Here is a 20653-nt window from a genome sequence, read left to right on the forward strand (position 1 = left end):
ATCAAGGCTTTCAGTACTCTAACATTTTATGATTTCCAACACCAAATTTGATACTATAGCATATTCTAATATGCTCCTGAACATATCATTTAAAAATATAATAAATACTGGTTAGTAACTGATTACAGGTAATCTGGATTATGTAATCAGATTCCAAAAATTAAGTACTTGTAATAAAAGTATGTTAGATTTTAAAATACTCATATCAGATTACATTACTTTTGTAATCATTACATGATTACATATTAGTCACACAATTATTCATAATTTATTGATTTGCCCAAATTCTTCTTTTATATTTTTTTCTCTTTGCTTTTTTATATCAATATAGTATGTTTAATGGCAAGTCCTAAACAAGTTTGATAAAAAGTAATCTAAAAAGTAGTCAGAATACATTACCTAAAACAAGTAACCTAGATTACAAGTAGCAGTGCGATATGAGTTTGAACTCCCAAAATGCAGTTTTAATGCAGCTTCAAAGCAGTCGAAAAGATCCCAGCCGAGAAAGAAGGGTCTTATCTAGCAAAATGATTGGTTATTTTCTAAAAAAAAAAATTACATTGTATATACTTTTTAACCTCAAATGCTTGTCTTATCTAGCTCTGCATGAACTCTGTGTACTCTGGTTCAAGACAGGGTATGTCAAAAAACTCCCATCTCATTTTCTCCTCCAACTTTAAAATCGCTCGACATCGTAGGATGTAGGAAGGAAGTACCGACCAAGTGTTTACAAAATGAACTTGCAAAGAAGATCAAACACCCTTTACAAAAAAGATAAAAAAGCAGTGTAGGACAATTTGAGTTCACGCAGAGCTAGACAAGAGGAGCATTTGAAGTTAAAAAGTTTTAGAAAATAACCAATCGTTTCACTTGATAAGACTCTTCTTCCTAGGCTGGGATCATTTAGAGCCCTTTGAAGCTGCATTTAAACTGCATTGTGGAAGTTCAAACTCGGGGGCACCATAGAAGTCCATTATATGGAGAGAAATCTGAAATCCTCAAAAAACAATTTCTTATATATAATGTTATTTATTTACCCTTAATCATAATATTTTTAAATATATTATTAGTGTGAGTGATTTTAAGCCAATTTTGAGTGGAAGTGCACTTTAAAGTAGAAACGCAGATTATAATTCCAAACTGAGCACCTAAATTGGCACCCTGTTGATGGAAAAGAGGTTTAAGGTGTATTTATAAATCCCTCCCCATGTTTCTCCCAAGAGCAAACTCTTGAATCATCTTCAAAGTGCTAATCTGTTCTGATGGAAAGGTTTTCACTTGCTCAGCACTCCGCCACCCTTATTATTGTTCCAGGCCTTTCTGCTGGCGTGAAGGCTAGATGAGTTATTGAATTTCTATAATTAGTTGCTAAGCTTTATGCATTTCAAACTTTGAAAATTTCACAAGCAGGCATCAGGTTCCTGCAGCATACATTTCTCTCCTCTCGATGCATTGATCTGGCTTGAAGAACAATGGAAACATGATGAGCAATGATGCTTCTTTCATGAGGAACCGAAATGGTTGTCTTCCTATGTATGCGGGAAATGATTGCGGCTGTAATTACCTATCGGCGATGCTGGCTGGTTTGACCTTGTCGATGATGATGACCTGCTTATTGCAGTACATGGAGGTAGAGAGAGCCAGACCTAAACTGGAACCCATCGACTTAGCCACCTCCACCAGCAGCGGGCCTGAAGCTGTGGCTACAGAATCTGTAAAGTAGGAAATAACAGAGATTATATTCAGAAATTGGACATTACAGGGGTACAAAGTGCCTCATAACCTTCGGCGAAACTTGGCTTTTTGGTATATTAATGCAAATCAGAAAGCTTGGGTTAGGTGTACAGTCCAGAAATTGGATGAAGCCTAAATCAAAAAGCTGCACAGAAGAAATTGAAACTGTGGCCTGAAAATCATTATATATTTAGGTAAACCAATCCAAAGCCTTATATGCTTAGTTGGCATCCACTGAAGCTCTGCTAATGCTTATAATCCACACTATATGAGCATAATGCAGAAGGTTATGAGATATGTATAAGATAAAGATGGGTTTAACACACTTTAACTTGTATACGTATGTATATTTAAGAGCATACTTTATTAATCTCAAATCAGTGCATTAGGTATTAAAACATCAAACCAATGCTATTTTTTATGACACAGTTAATACATTGTTTCAAGTAAACAAAAAAAGTAAATGCGGATATCTTGTTCAAAATTTTAGACAGTATTTTAGAGACACATTAGGAAAAAGAATGAGAATACAGTCATCACATTATGTGAATAAAGTCAATATTTTGAGAATAAAACAAGAATAAAATTAAAGATTAAAGAAGGATAAAGTCCAAATTCCCAGAATAAAATTGATGTATTGTGAGATTAAAGTATTGTTTTTTTTTTCTCAAAATATTATTATAAAGTTTATATTGTATATATATTATATTATATCGTTTTTTTTTTCATTTAAAACTATTATATAGCATTACTTTTCCAAAAACATTACTACACAGCATTATGAGATTAAAATAATATTGTTTTTCCCCAATTATTTTTATATAGCATTGTTTTTCTTACAATACTGTTGTTCAGAGACTGTTGTTCATTATCGTGTCTCAAAATATTATTACACAGCATTATGAGACTCAGTAAGTATTGCGATTTCTTCTCCAAAAATAGTTTAAGTTAAAGGTTTACATACACACACCTTACCTTGCAGAAGCTGACCAAAATTAGAGGGATCATACCAAATGCATGTTATTTTTAATTTAGTACAGACCTGAATAAGATATTTCACATAAAAGATGTTTACATATAGTCCAAAAGAGAAAATAATTGTTGAATTTATAAAAATTACCCTGTTCAAAAGTTTACATACACTTGATTCTTAATCATTTGGTTGATTAAACTGATTCTTAATCCCACAAATTCTTTGGTTTTTCAGCATTTTTGTGTATTTGAACGCTTTCCAACAATGACTGTATGATTTTGAAATCCGTATTTTCGCAACTGAGGGACTCAAATGCAACTATTACAGAAGGTTCAAACGCTCACTAATGCTTCAGAAAAAAACACGGTGCTTTAAGAACCAGGGGGTAAAAACTTTTGAACAGAATGAATACGTGTACATTTTTCTTTTTCTTTTTTCTTATCTGTTTTTTTTGTACTTCAGAAGCTACAGAAGATACTTGTTTTCCAGAAGACTAAATAACTGAATTTTACCCTGATCTTCAAAATTCAATGCTTTTAATGCATCGTTTTTCCTTTCACAAAATTACTCTCATAACATTATGACTTCATTCCTGAAAATCTGTTTTGATGCCAAATTTAACGGAGCATGTACATACACCTGTGCTGTGTGAACTTGAGGAACTGATTGCCTTAACACATCCACTAAGAATCACATTTACACCACTATGTTAGCAACGTAATTTGATATTTTGCTTCTAATGCAATGAAATTACATACATTTGTAAGTGTGGCTTAAGTGCCCAAACATCTGGAAGAAAAAAAAAACATCTGAATGATGGTTAGACACCCACACACACATGTACACACACCTCATTAATGTGAATGAGGGTGAGCGGCTGCGGTTAGACCTGTTAAAGTCTAATGGTGGTAATTCACCATCTCAGTTTAGTAATGGACCGCACTAAAAGACCTGATTACACCATACGTCTTCAGAGCAAGGAGGAAACACCACACGCAAACACATGTCACACGTCTGCTCCTCCAGCCCCTTCCCAACACGCGCTGATTTCACTCGACGCCCATTACAAAGAGAAATAGCTCCTGCTGTTGTGTGCGGAGCGGACAGAAGGAGCAGCCGCTCTTTAGTTAGAGCGGGCGTACAGCTGTCGCCTGTCAGGTGTGTCAACTTCCTCCCCGCATACGCGGTAAACACACTTGCTGCCATCGCGAAATGCCAACGCACTGGGGGAAACTCCTGCGCTAGTCTGAAAGATGCTGCTTTGGTTTGTAAAGCAGCTCTACGAAGACTCAAACATGTGGTGATGTGTTAATAATGTTAAACAGCAGTGTGAAAGCTCACGATGGGAACAAGTACACAAGTAACAAAGAACTGCTGTTTTAAAGCATTCAACAATGATCAAGAGTCCATTAGCTGCATGCAAATGAGTTGTTATGATGGTATTTTAGCTGGAATATTGCAGTCTGACTGGTTAGGAAGACATAGGGTTTCTGCATGTTTATGAAGATAAATTTAAAGCTTTGTAAGACCTTTTTAGAACCAACTAATGAATATTTAAAGGGATAGTTCACCTAAAAATGAAAATTCTGTCATTAATTACTCACCCTCATGTCGTTCCAACCTGTAAGAACTTTGTTCATCTTTGGAACACAACTTAAGATATTTTTTGATGAAATCCAAAAGATTTCTGACCATACACAGCAACGCAACTGACACATTCAAGGCCCAGAAAGGTAGCAAGGACATTGTTAAAATAGTCTATGTGACATTAAACCATAATGTCCGATGAAGCTACAAGAATACTTTTTGTGAGCAAAGAAAACAAAAATTATTCAACATTTTTCTCTTCTCTGTCAGTTACTCGTGTGAACGCGCATCGAACGGGTTTGGAACGACATGAGCAATTAGTAATTAATGATTTCATTTTTGGGTGAACTATCCCTTTAAGAAATAAATGGAATGGAACACAATGGTATCTAAATGTAAATGTCTTGTATTTCAAAGTTTACAAATACAACTTCCAACTTATCTCCATTACTTTGTGATTTACTTTACAAAAAAGAATTAATAAATACAGAAATTGCTTGAATAGATCTGCTCTGAAACAATTTAATATGGAAATAACCTTTACTGGACCTTCTGATCACACAGCAAAACGAAAAGATGTTCCTCATCAGTATTTTTTGTCTTGTTTTTCAGTGCAAATGTCTAAAGACTTGCTTGATTTACTTGAGAAGTCAAATGACAAAATAAAAAGTCTTGTTTTATGAGAATATATTGAGTTTATGATTAAAAATGAACAAATATCTCCAGTAGGCTCAGAAAAATCAACTAAATTCAAAGGGAAAACTAGTTTTCACCCTACTGACAGGTATTTGTTCTTGTTTTCAGCACAAACGCACTTCACTTCTGAGTTCAATTTCTCACAAAACAAGAGTTCATTATGTTCAATTTGCATATCAAGTAAATTTAAGAATGTTTAGATATTTGTATTGGAAAGCAAAACAAAAAAGAGGTTTTTTTTGCAGTACATGCTGTATTTAGTGCCATGACTTTTCAATTTTAGACTCTTTGCTCCAATTTAATATCCTTTTTAGGCCTTAATTTCTGGAAAAGCCAAATTAAGACTTTTTAAGACCTGCAGAAACCCTGGAACGGCTGAACTGAAAATTGGCAGGAAAATTGGCTGCCGGGTAGATTGTCTAAGTAGACAAAATGACCAACCTGCACATCTCTAGTGGATCTGTGAGATAGCTAAATGGGATCCAAGTTCTCACTGAGCCGCCTGACAGCCGATTATGATTAAACCCTTTTCCCAGCCCCTGATTTCCACCTTCACCTTCCTGCCAAGCCTCGCAGACCCACCTGACACCAGCTAAACAACGAGGAACGGACTATCCATTAATAAAGCCAGAGGTGGGGAAATTGTTCAATCACATGGGTGCCATCCGGGTAACAGAGGCTTGGTGATTAACGTGCCACCGTTAAGCACATCACCCTGATGAGGGCTTGATCGAGGAGCTTACGAGGAGCGTTCGTGTTGCCACGAAGCGTTGTAGGAGCGTGTGGCGATGGGAGGAAGGGTGGTTGTAAATTGTGATGAATGCACAATGCATGCTAGGTCTCTGGCGATTAGTTTTAATCAAACCTCGTTATTGTATGCGTCCACTGGTGCAGAGCTGAGCAGCCATTTTTAGTTCCTTCTCGAAGGGAGATTGCGGAGCAGAGCAAGCGGTGTCAAATACATGAGATAATGCTTAATATTATGCAAATGAGATATGAGAAAAGCTGGCCAGCAGCCGATCGCTGGGAGCCAAAGTCAGTGACGTCTGTCACAAACTCATAAATAAAGCTAGCCTCTTTCCAACTATAATTGGTGCATATATGAATATTTTATTGGATGTATACAGAAAGCAATCATATATTTTATAGACCCGTTATATATTTTACAGAAAACGAGCGAGCACAGTTACAGCTGTTCAGTGATTTTTGCAATGAAATCCAGTCATTTCAATAGGAATCAATGCGATTGGGAACTTTACATGATGGCGATTTTTTCCTTGCAGATTTCGCACTGGATTCAGTTTGCTTATGTGGATTTCAGCAAGAAGAAAGTGACTTCTAAGTGAGTTGTGCTTTATATATCACAACTGACAATAGACAGTGGACTTCTTTTGCCTGTGACTGAACCTAAACACTCTTAAAGCAACTACTTGCCTGATTCATAAATTAAACATTTTTGAATCAATCTTTAAGTCTTTTTAGTGAATCATCTGAACAATTCACTCAGAAATCGGTCTGAGTCATTCCGAGCAGTTTTACGAATCAACAACTGACCGACTTATTGAACGGAAAATCAACTTTTTTCAAAACATCTGATTCGTAATGAGTTCATCAACAAACAAGCTAATACTATGAACTAGGGCTGTCACTAATGATTATTTTGGTAATTTAGTAATCAGTCGATTATTCCGATAATTTAATCGAGTACTTGGATAATTATAATTAATTTTCTGAGGTAATAAAAATACCTAAGCTAACAATAGCCTTTAAAATGACTTAAACTACATATATAATAGCAATGTGGCAAAATAATTGGTCCAAATAGAGTTTCAAAAGTGATTAATCATTTGGTTTTATTGAACAAAACTGAAAATACATAACGTATTATAAACAATACAACTAATGTACATTATGTATTATATAAGATGCCTGCAGAAGGTGTCAACAGCCTGACGATTGATTTTACACTTTACTGCACGACCTAATTCTTTAATATTGACCAAACATTTAATTAAAATTTCCACTTAATATTTGGCAATTTCTTTACGAGAGAAATGCTACAACAACTGCAATTTCTTGAATATGTGGACATTAAAACGTGTAAACTCATAGAGTGAGTGTTTGAGCTTTCATTTTGAAATTGCGATGAACAGTTAGCATATTGAGAAAGATATTGACATACTCTTCTGTGTTTGCTTAGGTTTATAAACGATTTACCTTACAAATTTGATGAAATGGCGAACGCTGCATTCCTAGATAAACATTATTATATGCAGAGATGGAGTCTGACGCTCCACACATGTAAATGATAACAGTTTGTGTGGAGCAGCATTTACTGTCAACGGAGTCGCTCTAAGATGCACATATGTAACTTACACGAATGTAAATAATTAAAGCGCATATATTAAACCTATCGAATATATTTAATTAATTGAATCATAGCCTTTGTGAATTTACAATTGCATTATGCTTTATGATTATTTTTAAATGAGTTTAATGTATCATGCAGCCTTAGAAAACAGTCTAATAATGCTTTCATGGATTTTTGTCCGTGGAATGCACCACTTCCGGTATTTTGCCGGTTACTCGACACTGGTAAAATTGCAATCCAGGATTTTCTAAAAACGAGTACTCGAACTGAATCGATGAGTCGTGACAGCCCTACTATGAACTCTCTTAATGGCATATAAGAAATGCTGAATCAAAGATTTGATTGAAATAAACTGTTCGTAACAGCTGATTTTCAGAAATCAGTCAAGATTTTTCAGTCTTCTGCACCAATGAACATATACTGTACAGAGCAGGAGAGTTGATAAAACAGAAAGAAAGAGTGAGAGGAGAGAGAGTAGAAAGAGGGTATAAATTGTTTTAGGTGGGGAGAAAGTGCTGTATTTCAGACAGAAATCCAGGACAGAATGATCTGTCAGTTACACAGCAAGACTTAAGCTGAAAAGGAAAGTGCACTGACCAAAAACGCAGTCGAACAGACACTATAGAGTAGTTAGCGTTTAATGCCATTCAGACAGCACTGTTCAAACTGAGGGGCATATCAGTGCAGTGAAGCAGGATGTGCCTTTCCACTGGGCGCAGCAGAATCTAAAGACAATCTATCACTTCCGGGTCAGAGCTCAACAAAGACATCGGAAAGATGAGTTACAGCCATGGGCCACTTCAAATATTAGAGAATTTCCTTTTAATTTCAGTTCAGCTCACTCGCTGTCAACCTCTTTCTTGTTCTTTGTGCACCTCATTCACCACTTTGGCACTCTGTCATTATCCACAGCATGTTTTCCCTGACATTTACAAACGCTGCAAAAACATATCGACATTCGAGAGCTGGATAACATAAAATAAACGTGTGATCTTTTTCAAAATTGCTAAAATGTTACATTCTGTAATTGCGGTTTTCAGTCGATATGTGTTTACAAATACTGTAATGGTCTTCCAGCTGGAACGATTAGGCCTCAACAGATGTTTTCAGAACACAACAGAACAACTGGTCTCCAACAAACCATGAAGGGCACCTTCTTGACAAAGTAAAGAAAACTATTAAGAAAAACTTTTCAAAGTACTTGAAACAGTTGTGTTTTTTTTGTGTTTTTTTTTGGTGATAGTTGCTCATTAGTCTTCAGAAAAAGCCTTCAAGTTCTACCAATTCCTTGGTTTTTCAGCATTTTTGTGTATTTGAACTCTTTCCAACAATGACTGTGTGATTTTAAGATCTATCCTTTCACACTGAGGACAACTGAGGGACTCATATGGAACTATTACAGAAGGTTCAAACGCTTACTGATGCTTCAGAAGGAATCACAATGCATTAAGAGCCGGGGGTGAAAACGTTTTGAATTTGAAGCTCAGGGTAAGTTTAACTTATTTTGTCTTCTGGGAAATATGCAAGTATCTATTGCAGCTTCTAAAGGGCAGTACTAAATGAAAAAAAAAGTTTTCAACCCTTAATGCATCGTTTTTCCTTCTAAAGCATCAGTGAGCATTTGAACCTTTCGTAATAGTTGCATATAAGTCCCTCAGTTGTCGTCAGTGTGAAAAGCTGGATCTCAAAATCATACAGTCATTGTTGGAAAGGGCTCAAATACTCTGAAATTCTGAAAAAAAAAAAAAGAATTTGTGTGACCTTTGAAGGATTTTTCTAAAGAACAGTAGACAGTTTAACTCTTCAGGACAAACAAGGGTAATTCAGGTAACAACATAGTATTAAAAATCCAGTGTATCTAAACTTTTGAACAGGGTCATTTTTATAAATTCAACTATTTTCTCTTGTGGGCTATATGTAAACATATTTTATGTGAAATATCTTATTCAGGTCAGTACTAAATAACAAATAACATGCATTTTGTATGATCCCTCTTATTTTGCTAAAATAATTATCATTTTGCAGATTCTGTAAGGTGTATGTAAACTTTTGACTTTAACTGTATAACATACATGCAATAACCCCATAGCAGATATATACAGGTGGAGCTGGGGGAGGTGGAGGGTTTTTGTTCTAGTTGAGTATTTGAATGTTAAATAAACAAATAAATAGATAAATAAAATACATGTAAATTATCTGGGGGTGGGATTAGTTCAAGTGGGTGTGTCCTTACCCATGACTGACACATCATACTCTATGAGGAGAGTGGCCTCCTGGCCGCATTGTTTGAGGATGCTCATAGCCTCTGCGTGAGACGCTCCATGCAGACGAATTCCATCAATACTGAGCAGCCTGTCGCCGGGTTTGATGGTACCTTCCCTGAGAGAGAAAACAAAACACAATGAAGACTAAAATGGCCTTTTTGAATTACACAAGAAATGTGGGGTACACAAGAGAGGCATCCCGAGACACAATAGCATTTGTATTGTGTGCCCTTCTGCTTGTTTGCTCGTAACAATAAGCCTTTAAAATGTCGGAAAGGTTACAGGCTTTACAATTCCACACATTCCATCTGTTATCATGGCAGGCAAGTCTGTGTTCAACACACCAGAGACCTTTCGAATCCACAGTAATTCTTAAACTATTAAGGCCAGCAACCTTAGTGAAGCTCAGAAGATATAAAAATAAACTCATGTACCTTGGGAAGTACTCAAGAACATGGGGAAAATATGACCATTTCTATTGGAGCATCTGGAACTCAATGTTCTTGAACCGTCTAATGCACACTGCACACAAAACTGGCATATTCTGGCTCTTCTATCTAGTGCCAATCTGATTGGCTGACATCTGTGTTTTTATCAGCCTGCCTGGAAACAAATATGTGTTTACGAGATACAGCTGCAACAATGATTGCTTCTGAGGAAGAATTAATAACTGGATTTGCTTAAGTCTCCCAAAGTAGTGGTATCAAATCTTTAGTCAGTTTTATTTAAAATACCTTACTAGCAGAATGTTGATGGTATATAAATACCATTTATACAAAAATGTAAAACTTACTATAAATCTATAACTATTTTCATTCATTACACAAAATATTCAAATGTTAGTAGATACTGTATTTACAAAGGTAAACTGTGATTAGTCAGTTTGTGAATCTTTCTATGTAAGTCTGGCTACGTCAGACTACCGAGCTTTACGTGAGGACAGTTTCAAAAAACATTTTAACCCCGAAATAACAGGGAGCACCACAAGAGATGAGTGTTGTTTAGAGGCTTGATTTACGACTGCAACAAAATGAAATTTGCTGTTTTTATTTTCCAAGGGGGCCGTTCTCTGTCACTGCGAGATGTCATAGGCCAGTCAATACTAAATTGCAGAGGAACAGAACACAATATTTACCCAGGAAAACAGGAGCCATGCCACTGAACAAAAGAAATGGGAATACTCTCTCCGTAAGAAATGAAATTACCAGTGTGCAAAATGAATATTGATAAGGGTTGAGGGGAAAAGGGAGAGACGGGCTGGCGTGTAATGACGGTAATAACAGAGCAGTTCAAACGCCAGAGCGAGTGAAATATCACGCCGGTCCATTTGCAATTCTCAAGCGAGTGCTGAAGTTGCGGGGCAATCTATTCGGTTCCGAAAGTAACTCTGACTGGGAAACACTATTTTCATCAAGCAATTTCTTGCCATTTCAGAGAAATGACTACAGTTCAACTATGCCGAACCGGTTAAAATAAAAATCCAACCCATTACAATGTACCACAGAGAGAAAAACACATGTACATGGCTTAAAAATAACTATTTCAACATTTATTGTGAATCCTACTGTATGTCTGTAATCAACAGCATCATAAACGCTACTAGTGACTCATTTTTAAAGACTTTTCCAAAACCTAGTAAGCTGCCTACAGAATAGTGTTAATTTTGTCAGCTATTTTTAAATTTAGTCTTATTCTTAGTCCTGTGTCGAATGTACTTTTCACTTATTATCATATTTAGGTTGCAAAAAATTAAGCAAAAAATTTATTTAATTTAGCAATCTATTTCAGGGATTTGAACTCTTGATATCTGGCAAACACACACATGAAAGCGTAATAGAGGCGTGTACAGCAATCTGCAATAATATTTCGTCTTCTTTTTTAAAAAAAAGTTATATTTATGGACTTATGCCTTTATTGAGACAAAACAGATTTTAGTAAAGTGTTTATTTTTAAAGTACATTTCAGTTTTATTATCAACAATATTGCATGTTGATATACTCAGAGTTATCGTTTATTGACCTTACTGCAGTGTTGCCAAGTCCGCAGCTTTCCTGTGGAATTCACCCTTCGCAAACAGCTTGATTGACAGGCGATGTGATCAATCATAACGCTGAATCCGCCATTTTGTCCAACAAATAAATCAGACAGGAGAGTAGATTAATTTAAACTTGAAAAATTGTGTATTGAAGTTTTTCTGTGGTTAAAATAAATATGTTCTGATGTTCATTCATGTTTATTTCGTGCTTTAAGTAATCAAGAAAAGACGATTGGTTCACTTGATTGATCTAATAAGGCAATACAGTGATCTGTCAGTTTTTTTGTTTGTTTGAATTTTCTTAAAAAATGACAATGTTTTAAAGCTGAGACTTTGTTTTTTTATACCCAAGTAACCTGCTGTCTTGTCTGTTGGCGTATTGCCAGTTTCCTCTTTGTTCCACAGTGTATTTTTCAATGTGTGAGAACATACACTATATTGCCAAAAGTATTGGGACACCCTGTTCTAATGAACAGGTTTGACTACTGTAGTAATTCCCATGGGTACAAATCCTAATGTTTAAGATATAATGATATTGTAGGGGATTGTCTTCTTTTAATTTGATAGCAACAGCTTTGACAGGACCCTTTTCTAATCTAACATGACAATGCCTCCATTTATAACGCAAGGTTCAAAAAGAAATGATTGATTCAGTCAGTGTGGAAGAACTTGACTGGTCTGCAGAAAGCAAAGTCCTAATCCCAGCTGAACTCTGGAGTAACTTTAAATGCAGACTTTGAGCCAAAAACTCATCACCAAACACCAATGACTTGTAACTATGGGTACAGTCATTTTGGACACTTCTGAAACGGTTGCAAAAAAAGATGGAAATACAATTTATAAAAACATGAATGGTTTCCATCTTTGATGCCACAGTTTTAGAAGTGCCTTTTTATGAGTTTTTAGTTCAAGGACTGCATTTAAAGTCCCACCAGAGGTGTTCAGCTGAGATAATGACTTTGCTTTAGACCAGTCAAGTTCTTCCACACTAACTGAAGCAATCATTTCTTTTTGAACCTTGCCTTATACACAAAGGCATTGCCATGTTAGAATCAAAGAGGGTCCTGTCAAAACTGTTGCTGTAAAATTAGAAGCACACAATCCCATAGAATATCAGTATGTGCTTAAAGATTTGTAGACATGGAAATTACTAAATTAGTCAAACCTGTTCATTAGAAGGGGGTGGCCCAATATATTTGGCAATATAGTGTATGCGTGGTGTGAAAGCGGCATTGTTTGTCGGACTTCGCAACAGTAATTCAAGTTTTTCAAAAGGTCAATTGGGCTATTTTAACACTGTTGCCGCAGGTTGTTTTTCATGTCTGCGGGTTGAAGCGACTCCAATGACGTGATATTTAGCCCCTGGAATGCAAGTAGCAATTGGGTGGGTTTTGTTGTGAAAACCTGGCAACCCTGCTTTATTGTAATCTTGTTATAGTCTCGTTTTAGTCACAGGGAGAAAAGCTTTAATGCTGATCCATAATGTAAGAAAATTAATTATGCTAACCCTTCAATTACCCTTTTGGCCAAATTATAAAGATGTATCCCTAAGGAAGGAAATCCTGTAAACTTGGAAGAAATGGGTGAATACAGATTACTGATATACATGCATATTTATAGTTCACCTTGAAAAAGCATATTAAACCACACTAAGATGTTCAGAATGATCTTTTGGTGGATTGTAAAGGGATTTAGGCCACTTTTCAGCTGGTTAACCTAGGCTGGTCAACTAAGAACAGTTTACACCAGATAAATTCAGTTTAAACTAGCTAGAGATGAGCAAAAGAAGGGCAGTGTCATGTTGAGCATTTAATGTAATTATTGTAAGTGTTTATGTATTTTATGCTTATTAAAGTATTCTGACATTAGCTTAGCAAAAAGCTAACTGACATTAGCTTAGCAAAAAGCTAACACCAGATTCCATTGAAAGCAATTAAGCTGAGTCACAAACAGTGTCTTGATTATGCAGAGTCTCTCGAATCCATCACTTCTCAGATCATTTCATTTAGTATGCCATTTATGTTTTGGAAAAGAGCTTTAATGTCAGTGTTGCTGAATCCAGTTCAAGACCGACTCACCTGTCAGCCGGACCTCCGGGTCTGATTGTTGTTATGGTAACCGGGCGAGATTTGTTTCTGTCTTCATGGGCACCTCCTACACCAGGGAAAAAAGCAACTTGTTTTGACACATTTAACAAATGTAGCTATAAAGGAAAACCTTGCATTTACACTCCAGGATATTTACTCAACATCACATATGTTTAACCTGCTGTGCACTTAGCCAGTGAGGTAAATCTTTTTTTGCCATTTGCTCACCTCACAGAAATTTCCATATCGTTCTCAACAAAAGCACCAGATTATACATTTTTTAAAGCCGCTGCTCGCTATAAAATTGCATACCATTGAATTCACAAATGGAGTCTCAAAGATGAAAAGAAAGTCCTCAAAATGCCTCTTTGAGACAGATTTGAGAAAAGGAGCAAAGCTAACCAAGACCTTGACAGGAAACCTTTTTTCCTCTCTGTCTCTCTTCAAAAGACTTCCTACTCTAGATGGATCAGAAAAATGGTCTCTTTCTTTTAATGAAGTCGAAAATGCTGCTTGGTAAATATTTGAAAATTGAGCGTTAGCAGAACAACTGAAAGCTGCTTTGTCTCTTTTCACTGGGGCCCATGGGCAGTGAAAGAAATCTTCAGAGAAAAATGGTCTTTTTTTTGTTTGATGTAGATGTGAATGAAAGTGTGTTGATGAGGTGAGCTCAAAGACATTTGAACTGGGATGTGAGGAAGTCTATAGAGGCACTCACCTCTGATGACGAAACCGAATGTATTGCCTTCTTTGTGCAGCGTCACCTCCACGTTTTTGAACATGACCCCTGAGCCCTGTACAGCTGAGAAAGGAAACTGACAGTTCAAAGTTCTGCCAAAGATTTCAATGCATTACCACAACACATAAATGAACAAAGTAAATTGCTGTTTACATCGAAAGTGAGGAAACTCAGCGTAAGATTGCTGTTATAAAACATGTTGCATTTTATCACTATGTTGTATTTTCAGATTAGGATTATGTCATATAATTGAAACCTGATTTTTTAGTTTCGAATTTTAGAATATTAAAGATTTAATTTAGAACTGAAATCAAATTGAAAAAAAAAATCTATTCATACAGTTCATATATATGCTATTATTAAATTGTACTTCACGTATAATGTAAAATATATACAGTGTGTGTAAAAACATAAACATTTACAACATTTACATAAAAATGTTTACACACATAATATATAATATATACACATCCATAAATGCACACACAAACACATGTAACTATAAATATATAGCTACACAGCTATACAGCTGATAAAAATTCAGCTTTTCATCACAGGAATAAATTCTATTTTAAAGTATGTTAAAATAAAAAACATTATTTTATATTGTAAAAACATTTTGCAATATTACTGTTTTTTTTCCTCTGTATTTTTAATCAAATAAATGCAGCCTTGATGAGCATAAGAGACTTCTTTAAAGACTATTACAAGTCTTACTGACCCCAAACTTTTGAACGGTAGTGTATATATATTTATATATGCATAATAAATATACACTGTAAACATTATATTATACACATCTGAAATATATATTACGTATATGAAATGAAGCACAGTTTATTATACAACAATATTTACTTGCAGAATGCTGTGACTGAGTCAGAACCAAGTATTCCATCTGTGTTATTAGTAGTAATATATGGTTGATTTTCTAATCTCACTCACAGACTGGCGGCAGCTCGTACTCGACCTCCAGGACGACCCTCTCACCCACATTCTTCAGCAGACTAATGATCTCATCGTGACGAAACTTTGTCAAGTTGATTCCGTTCACAGACTTAATGTAGTCCCCAACGTTCAACTGGTCACTCCTGCACAGAAACAAACCAAGAAAAACAGATTCTATACATTTGCTATTGAAAATGTGAGAGGAGGACATTGCATAACCACAAGGAGGAACAAAGAACACAGCAAATAGGCACGGAGGAGAGAAAAGAGCGAACAAAGACAGAGAAGACATAAAGACAGGCAGAAAATAAGGCGGAGATGGAGTCAGGTCGAGCTCGGAGGCGCTTTGATAGCTGATCTGAGCCTATGAAGGGAACACTTTGTTCTAAGGAAGCATCTAGTGAGATCAAGACAGGCTGCTCCGGTCTCCATCTCGCTCTTTCTCTGACACACATACACTCAGTTGAAAGCTCTCGCGTTTTACAAGGAGGCCTGATTGTCAACAGATTCTGGAAGAACGAGTCTGATGTTAGGCAGTTTATTTCAGCTCGGGTAAAATTATAAGGGCAAGTGTCTCTGAGGCAATAAGATATAAGAGTTGATACGCAGTGAAACGTTTAAAGCCCAAAAAAAACGATTTGAAGAAGAAAACTATCTGTGACTGTGAAGACGGTATGAAATGTGTGCGTTTTACTATACGACATGAAGTGTTTGTTCTGGGATATGAATGTGGATACATTTTCTGATGCACGCGCGTGTGTGTGTGTGTGTGTGTGTGTGTGTGTGTGTGTGTGTGTGTGTGTGTGTGTGTGTGTGTGTGTGTGTGTGTTTGGGGAGGGCTGATACGCTAGCGAACAGTAGGCCATCTGCCATGCCTGACAGCCAATAGGGAAATAGGAGAAGAGTTCTGGCTTATGCACTATTGATTAAAAGATTGTGTCTACCTTATTCACACACACACACAAAGAACATACTTCTTAGACAATGTTTCATCTATGCACACACTGATCTCTCCAGACTGTCTATTGACGCAGTCTTAGCAAAAAACATTAGCATAAACACAAAAACCTGACAAAACAAAGCCTTGAAGGTAAATTCCTGCAACACTAGCATCTGCAAAACTGAACTAAGGATCAGTTCATAGATTTTCTAAAGAATATGTGATTGGTGCTTGCTAGCTGTACAAAACTAGCCACAACAATGCTAATGTGAAGCTAATATGAGTGATTGCTACAGTATGTTGATTTTACCATGTATGTGATTGCTAGGTAGTTCCTAGGTGCCTTACTTAAAGGAGAAGTTCACTTCCAGAACAAAAAATTACAGATATTTTACTCACCCCCTAGTAATTCAAGATGTTCATGTCTTTCTTTCTTCAGTCGTAAAGAATTTATGTTTTTTGAGAAAAGCATTTTAGGATCTCTCTCTATATAGTGGACTTCTATGGTGTCTGTGAGTTTGAACTTACAAAATGCATTTTAAATGCAGCTTCATAGGGTTTTAAAACAACCCCAGCCGAGGAAGAAGGGTCTTATCTACAGGGTTCGTATAGATACTGTAAAATTTAATTTCAGGACTTTCAAAGACAGCTTTTTTTATTTCCAAGGACTTCAATCAGAGTTCTCACTTATCAAACAAAGTCTTCTCTTTCAAATTCTAAAAAAAAGATAAACAGATCAATAAAAATATACTAATAAAACAAAATGGCAAAAATAAAGTGAGGCACATGCAAAGTATTACTACTAAAGTATACTACACCTGTACTATAGCAAAACCACGGGTAATTTTCTTAAGGGACTTGTATTTGTGTATAGTTTATCATTTCTTTGTTTTGTTTTTATAACTGTACTGCCTTAATTGTTTGATGTTTTCTACTGTTTAAGAAAAAAATTAAAAAAGAGTAGCGAAACCGATTTGAAATCCTTATCTGAAACAAATGATTCGCAATACGCGCCCCTGAACCGAATCAAATGACTCACAAACCCGCACCGAAGTTCCGATCTAAAGCAAAAGATTTGTGAACCTGCTCCAAAATTCTGATCTTATTCAAACAATTCGCGCTCCACACTCTAAAGTCCTGATCTAAATAATAATAACGATTCGCAAACCATTATTTTTGATCAGGACTCGGAGCGCCGGAACGTGAATCATTTGACGACTTCGCAAAATGATTCACAAACCCATTCCTAACTAAATCAAATGATTTGCGATACGCGACCTGATTGGAGCACTTCTAAACAATGAAGAATTTTGCTTTGAAAATTTCGAAAAGCTCTGTTTCACGTATATCACTATACATGATTTTAAAATGATTGTCTCTTTTAATGTAATCTAGCTTTTGCTAGTAGAATCGCTTAAAATTTATGCTCGAAAATTTATGCTTTAATCAACCTGGGGTGCGTTTCCCAAAAGCAAACATGGTCGCAAGTTCCATCATTACCAATAGAGTTTAATGGAACTGACAACCATAGTTAGCTAACAATGCTTTTGGGAAACGCACCACAGAGCGGTTCCAGCATAAATGACTCAATTGATTTGGTTCATCTGCGTTCTTTTAGCATCTTCAGCCATGTTTACATGACACTGTCAGTACTACTACTTACATGACACTGTCAGTACTACTACTGGCTGTACAGATAATCTACTAGTATGGTGCTTTTTGAATAGCTTGAATTTTGTGTGAAAAGATATGTGCTTTTTGAAAAATGTAAACTTACTTCATAGATACATTGCATTTTAATAATTTAAGCACTTTTCAAGTACCCCCTCTTATACTAAATGTTACTATTTTCATGGAAATTCCACGCCTTCAATTTCAAAAAGTCCATTTCAAGTACTTTAAGCACCTTGTATGAACCCTGCATCTAGTGTTAAAGTGTTAGTGTTATTTCCTAAAACAATCACAATGTATGTACTTTTTAAGCTCAAATGCTCATCTTGTCTAGCTCTGCGTGTACTCAGTATTCAGGTTCAAGACAGTTAGGGTAGGTCAAAAAACTCCTATGTCATTTTACAGGATGTTGGAGGAGAAAATGAGATGAGAGTTTTTCAACATACCCTAACCGGAATACACAGAGTTCACGAAAAGATAGACAAGATTAGCATTTGAGGTTAAAAAGTATATCAATTGTAATTTAAATTGTTTTAAAAAATATCTGATCGTTTTACTAGATAAGACCCTTCTTCCTCGGCTGGGATTGTTTAGAGCCATTTGAAGCTGCATTTAAACAACATTTTGGAAGTTCAAACTCGCCGCGGGCACCATAGAAGTCCACTATATTTGGAGAAATCCTGAAATGTTTTCCTCAAAAAACATAATTTCTTTACAACTGAAGAAAGAAAGACATGAACATCTTGGATGACAAGGGGTTGAGCACATTATCTGTACAGTTTTGCTCTGGAAGTGAAGTTCTACCCCAAATTTATATTATTACATTCGCTAGATATGACTCAAGTGCCTCTATCGATGTGAGTCTAAGGATATTTTTTTTTCCTCAAAAGCCCAATCAAAGATTTCAGGTGTCCAAAGCAGGATGAGTTACGAAAGCCTTAGCAAACAACACTAATTACTGTTTCCAAATATGTTTCCCAAGTTTCGAATCAGATATGCTGGATATCCTCAAAGCACAGCAATGTGAAAGTATCATAGTGTTTTTGCAAAATCGACCTCGCCAATACCGACCTGGCAGCGATGCCGCCCTGGCGCAGGTTGGAGACGCGAGGCTTTCCGTCTTTGTCGATGCCTCCGGATACTGTCAGGCCCAGGGTGGTGCCTTCCTTCTTGATCAGCTCCACAGTGCTGGTGCCCTTAAACTCATCTGTAATGCAGAAGGACGGATGATGAGGAAAAGAAGGAGGGTCATTGGGGGAGGTGGGAGTGGACGAGCAGAGACAGGAAATGAGAGGGTTACAGGAGCAGAGGAGGCCAGCCGCTGCCATACCCCATTCTCCTCTAAATGACTGTGATCAGGCATCCTGGACTGGCCCTATCTCACTCACTCTTTATCTCTCTCTGTCATTCTTCCCTAGCTGGTAATTAGTTATACACTCTAGAGTGCTCAGAGAGAGAGAGAGAGAGAGAGAGAGAGAGAGAGAGAGAGAGAGAGAGAGAGAGAGAGAGAGAGAGAGAGAGAGAGAGAGAGAGAGAGAGAGAGAGAGAGAGAGAGAGAGAGAGAGAGAGAGAGAGAGAGAGAGAGAGAGAGAGAGAGAGAGAGAGAGAGAGAGAGAGAGTGTGTGTGTGTGTGTGTGTGTGTGTGTGTGTGTGTGTGTCTGCACTTAGCAATAGGTTGAGGACACGGTCATCCCCAGAGATGAGCTAAAATTGGCAAAGCCTTCTTTGACAACACCTGGGAGCAGTGTCACTTGGAAAAAGTACAATTCAATAATTAATAATAATAAAACAAACAAACAAACAATTAAACCAATGAATACATAATAAAAAACAATGAATAAAAAATAATAGATGAATAAAAATATATTAATAAATAATAAAATAAACACACATATATAATGTAATTATGAAATATGTATACATACATATATGCACACATTAATGGAGATGATAGATAAATAGATAGATAGATTAAATAATTAAGAATCAAATAAATAAATAAAATAATAAATACAGGTTTTTGTATAGCTATATAGAAATGTATTAAATATTAAAGAAATGTATAACATTTTTAATTGTTAATTTTTGAGTCAGAAAAAAACTAATACAAATTAATATATTAATAAAAAATACATTAAATGAAATATAATAAATAAATACACACCTTATTTTAAAAAATATTTAAACAAATAATATTTTTGTTATTCATAGTTAAAATTAGCTTCATATAAAAAATTACATTTTTAAACACATTGACAAAACCTTTGAAAACAACTGGAAAAATTAAAATGCATAAATTCAATAATAAATAAAATAATTAAAAGCAATAATTAAAATATAAATACATTAACAAAAATGCATTAATAATTGAATAATATATTTAAAAATAATATAAAAAATATATAATATAAAATAATATTTATACATACACATTAATGAATAGAGAGAGAGAGTGAGATCAATGAATTTTTTTTAAGTAAATTAAATAAGTAAAAATTAATATATTAACTAAAAACACATAAATAATTTATATATATATGATATAAAAAATTATCTTTGAAGGTTTCTGGTGATCAGCCAGGGTGTGAATGCACCAACAATGTAAACC

General features: G+C 35.7%; 1 protein-coding gene across 13 annotated transcripts in view; it reads right to left on the reverse strand.

The window, feature by feature from the left end:
- Positions 1-20653, reverse strand: part of LOC141333649 (glutamate receptor-interacting protein 1-like) — a 331685-nt gene that overhangs the window by 77484 nt on the left and 233548 nt on the right. For all 13 annotated transcript variants that reach the window (XM_073838710.1, XM_073838715.1, XM_073838707.1 and 10 more), the window contains exons 3-8: positions 19117-19252; positions 15432-15577; positions 14466-14549; positions 13739-13814; positions 9595-9740; positions 1565-1712 (exon numbers count right to left, since the gene is read on the reverse strand). In XM_073838710.1, the coding sequence (XP_073694811.1) occupies positions 1565-1712; positions 9595-9740; positions 13739-13814; positions 14466-14549; positions 15432-15577; positions 19117-19252 (736 nt within the window). The remainder of the gene's footprint in view (positions 1-1564; positions 1713-9594; positions 9741-13738; positions 13815-14465; positions 14550-15431; positions 15578-19116; positions 19253-20653) is intronic.

The sequence above is a fragment of the Garra rufa genome, chromosome 4 (genome assembly GCF_049309525.1).
Source record: "Garra rufa chromosome 4, GarRuf1.0, whole genome shotgun sequence".
Taxonomy (NCBI): Eukaryota; Metazoa; Chordata; class Actinopteri; order Cypriniformes; family Cyprinidae; genus Garra; species Garra rufa.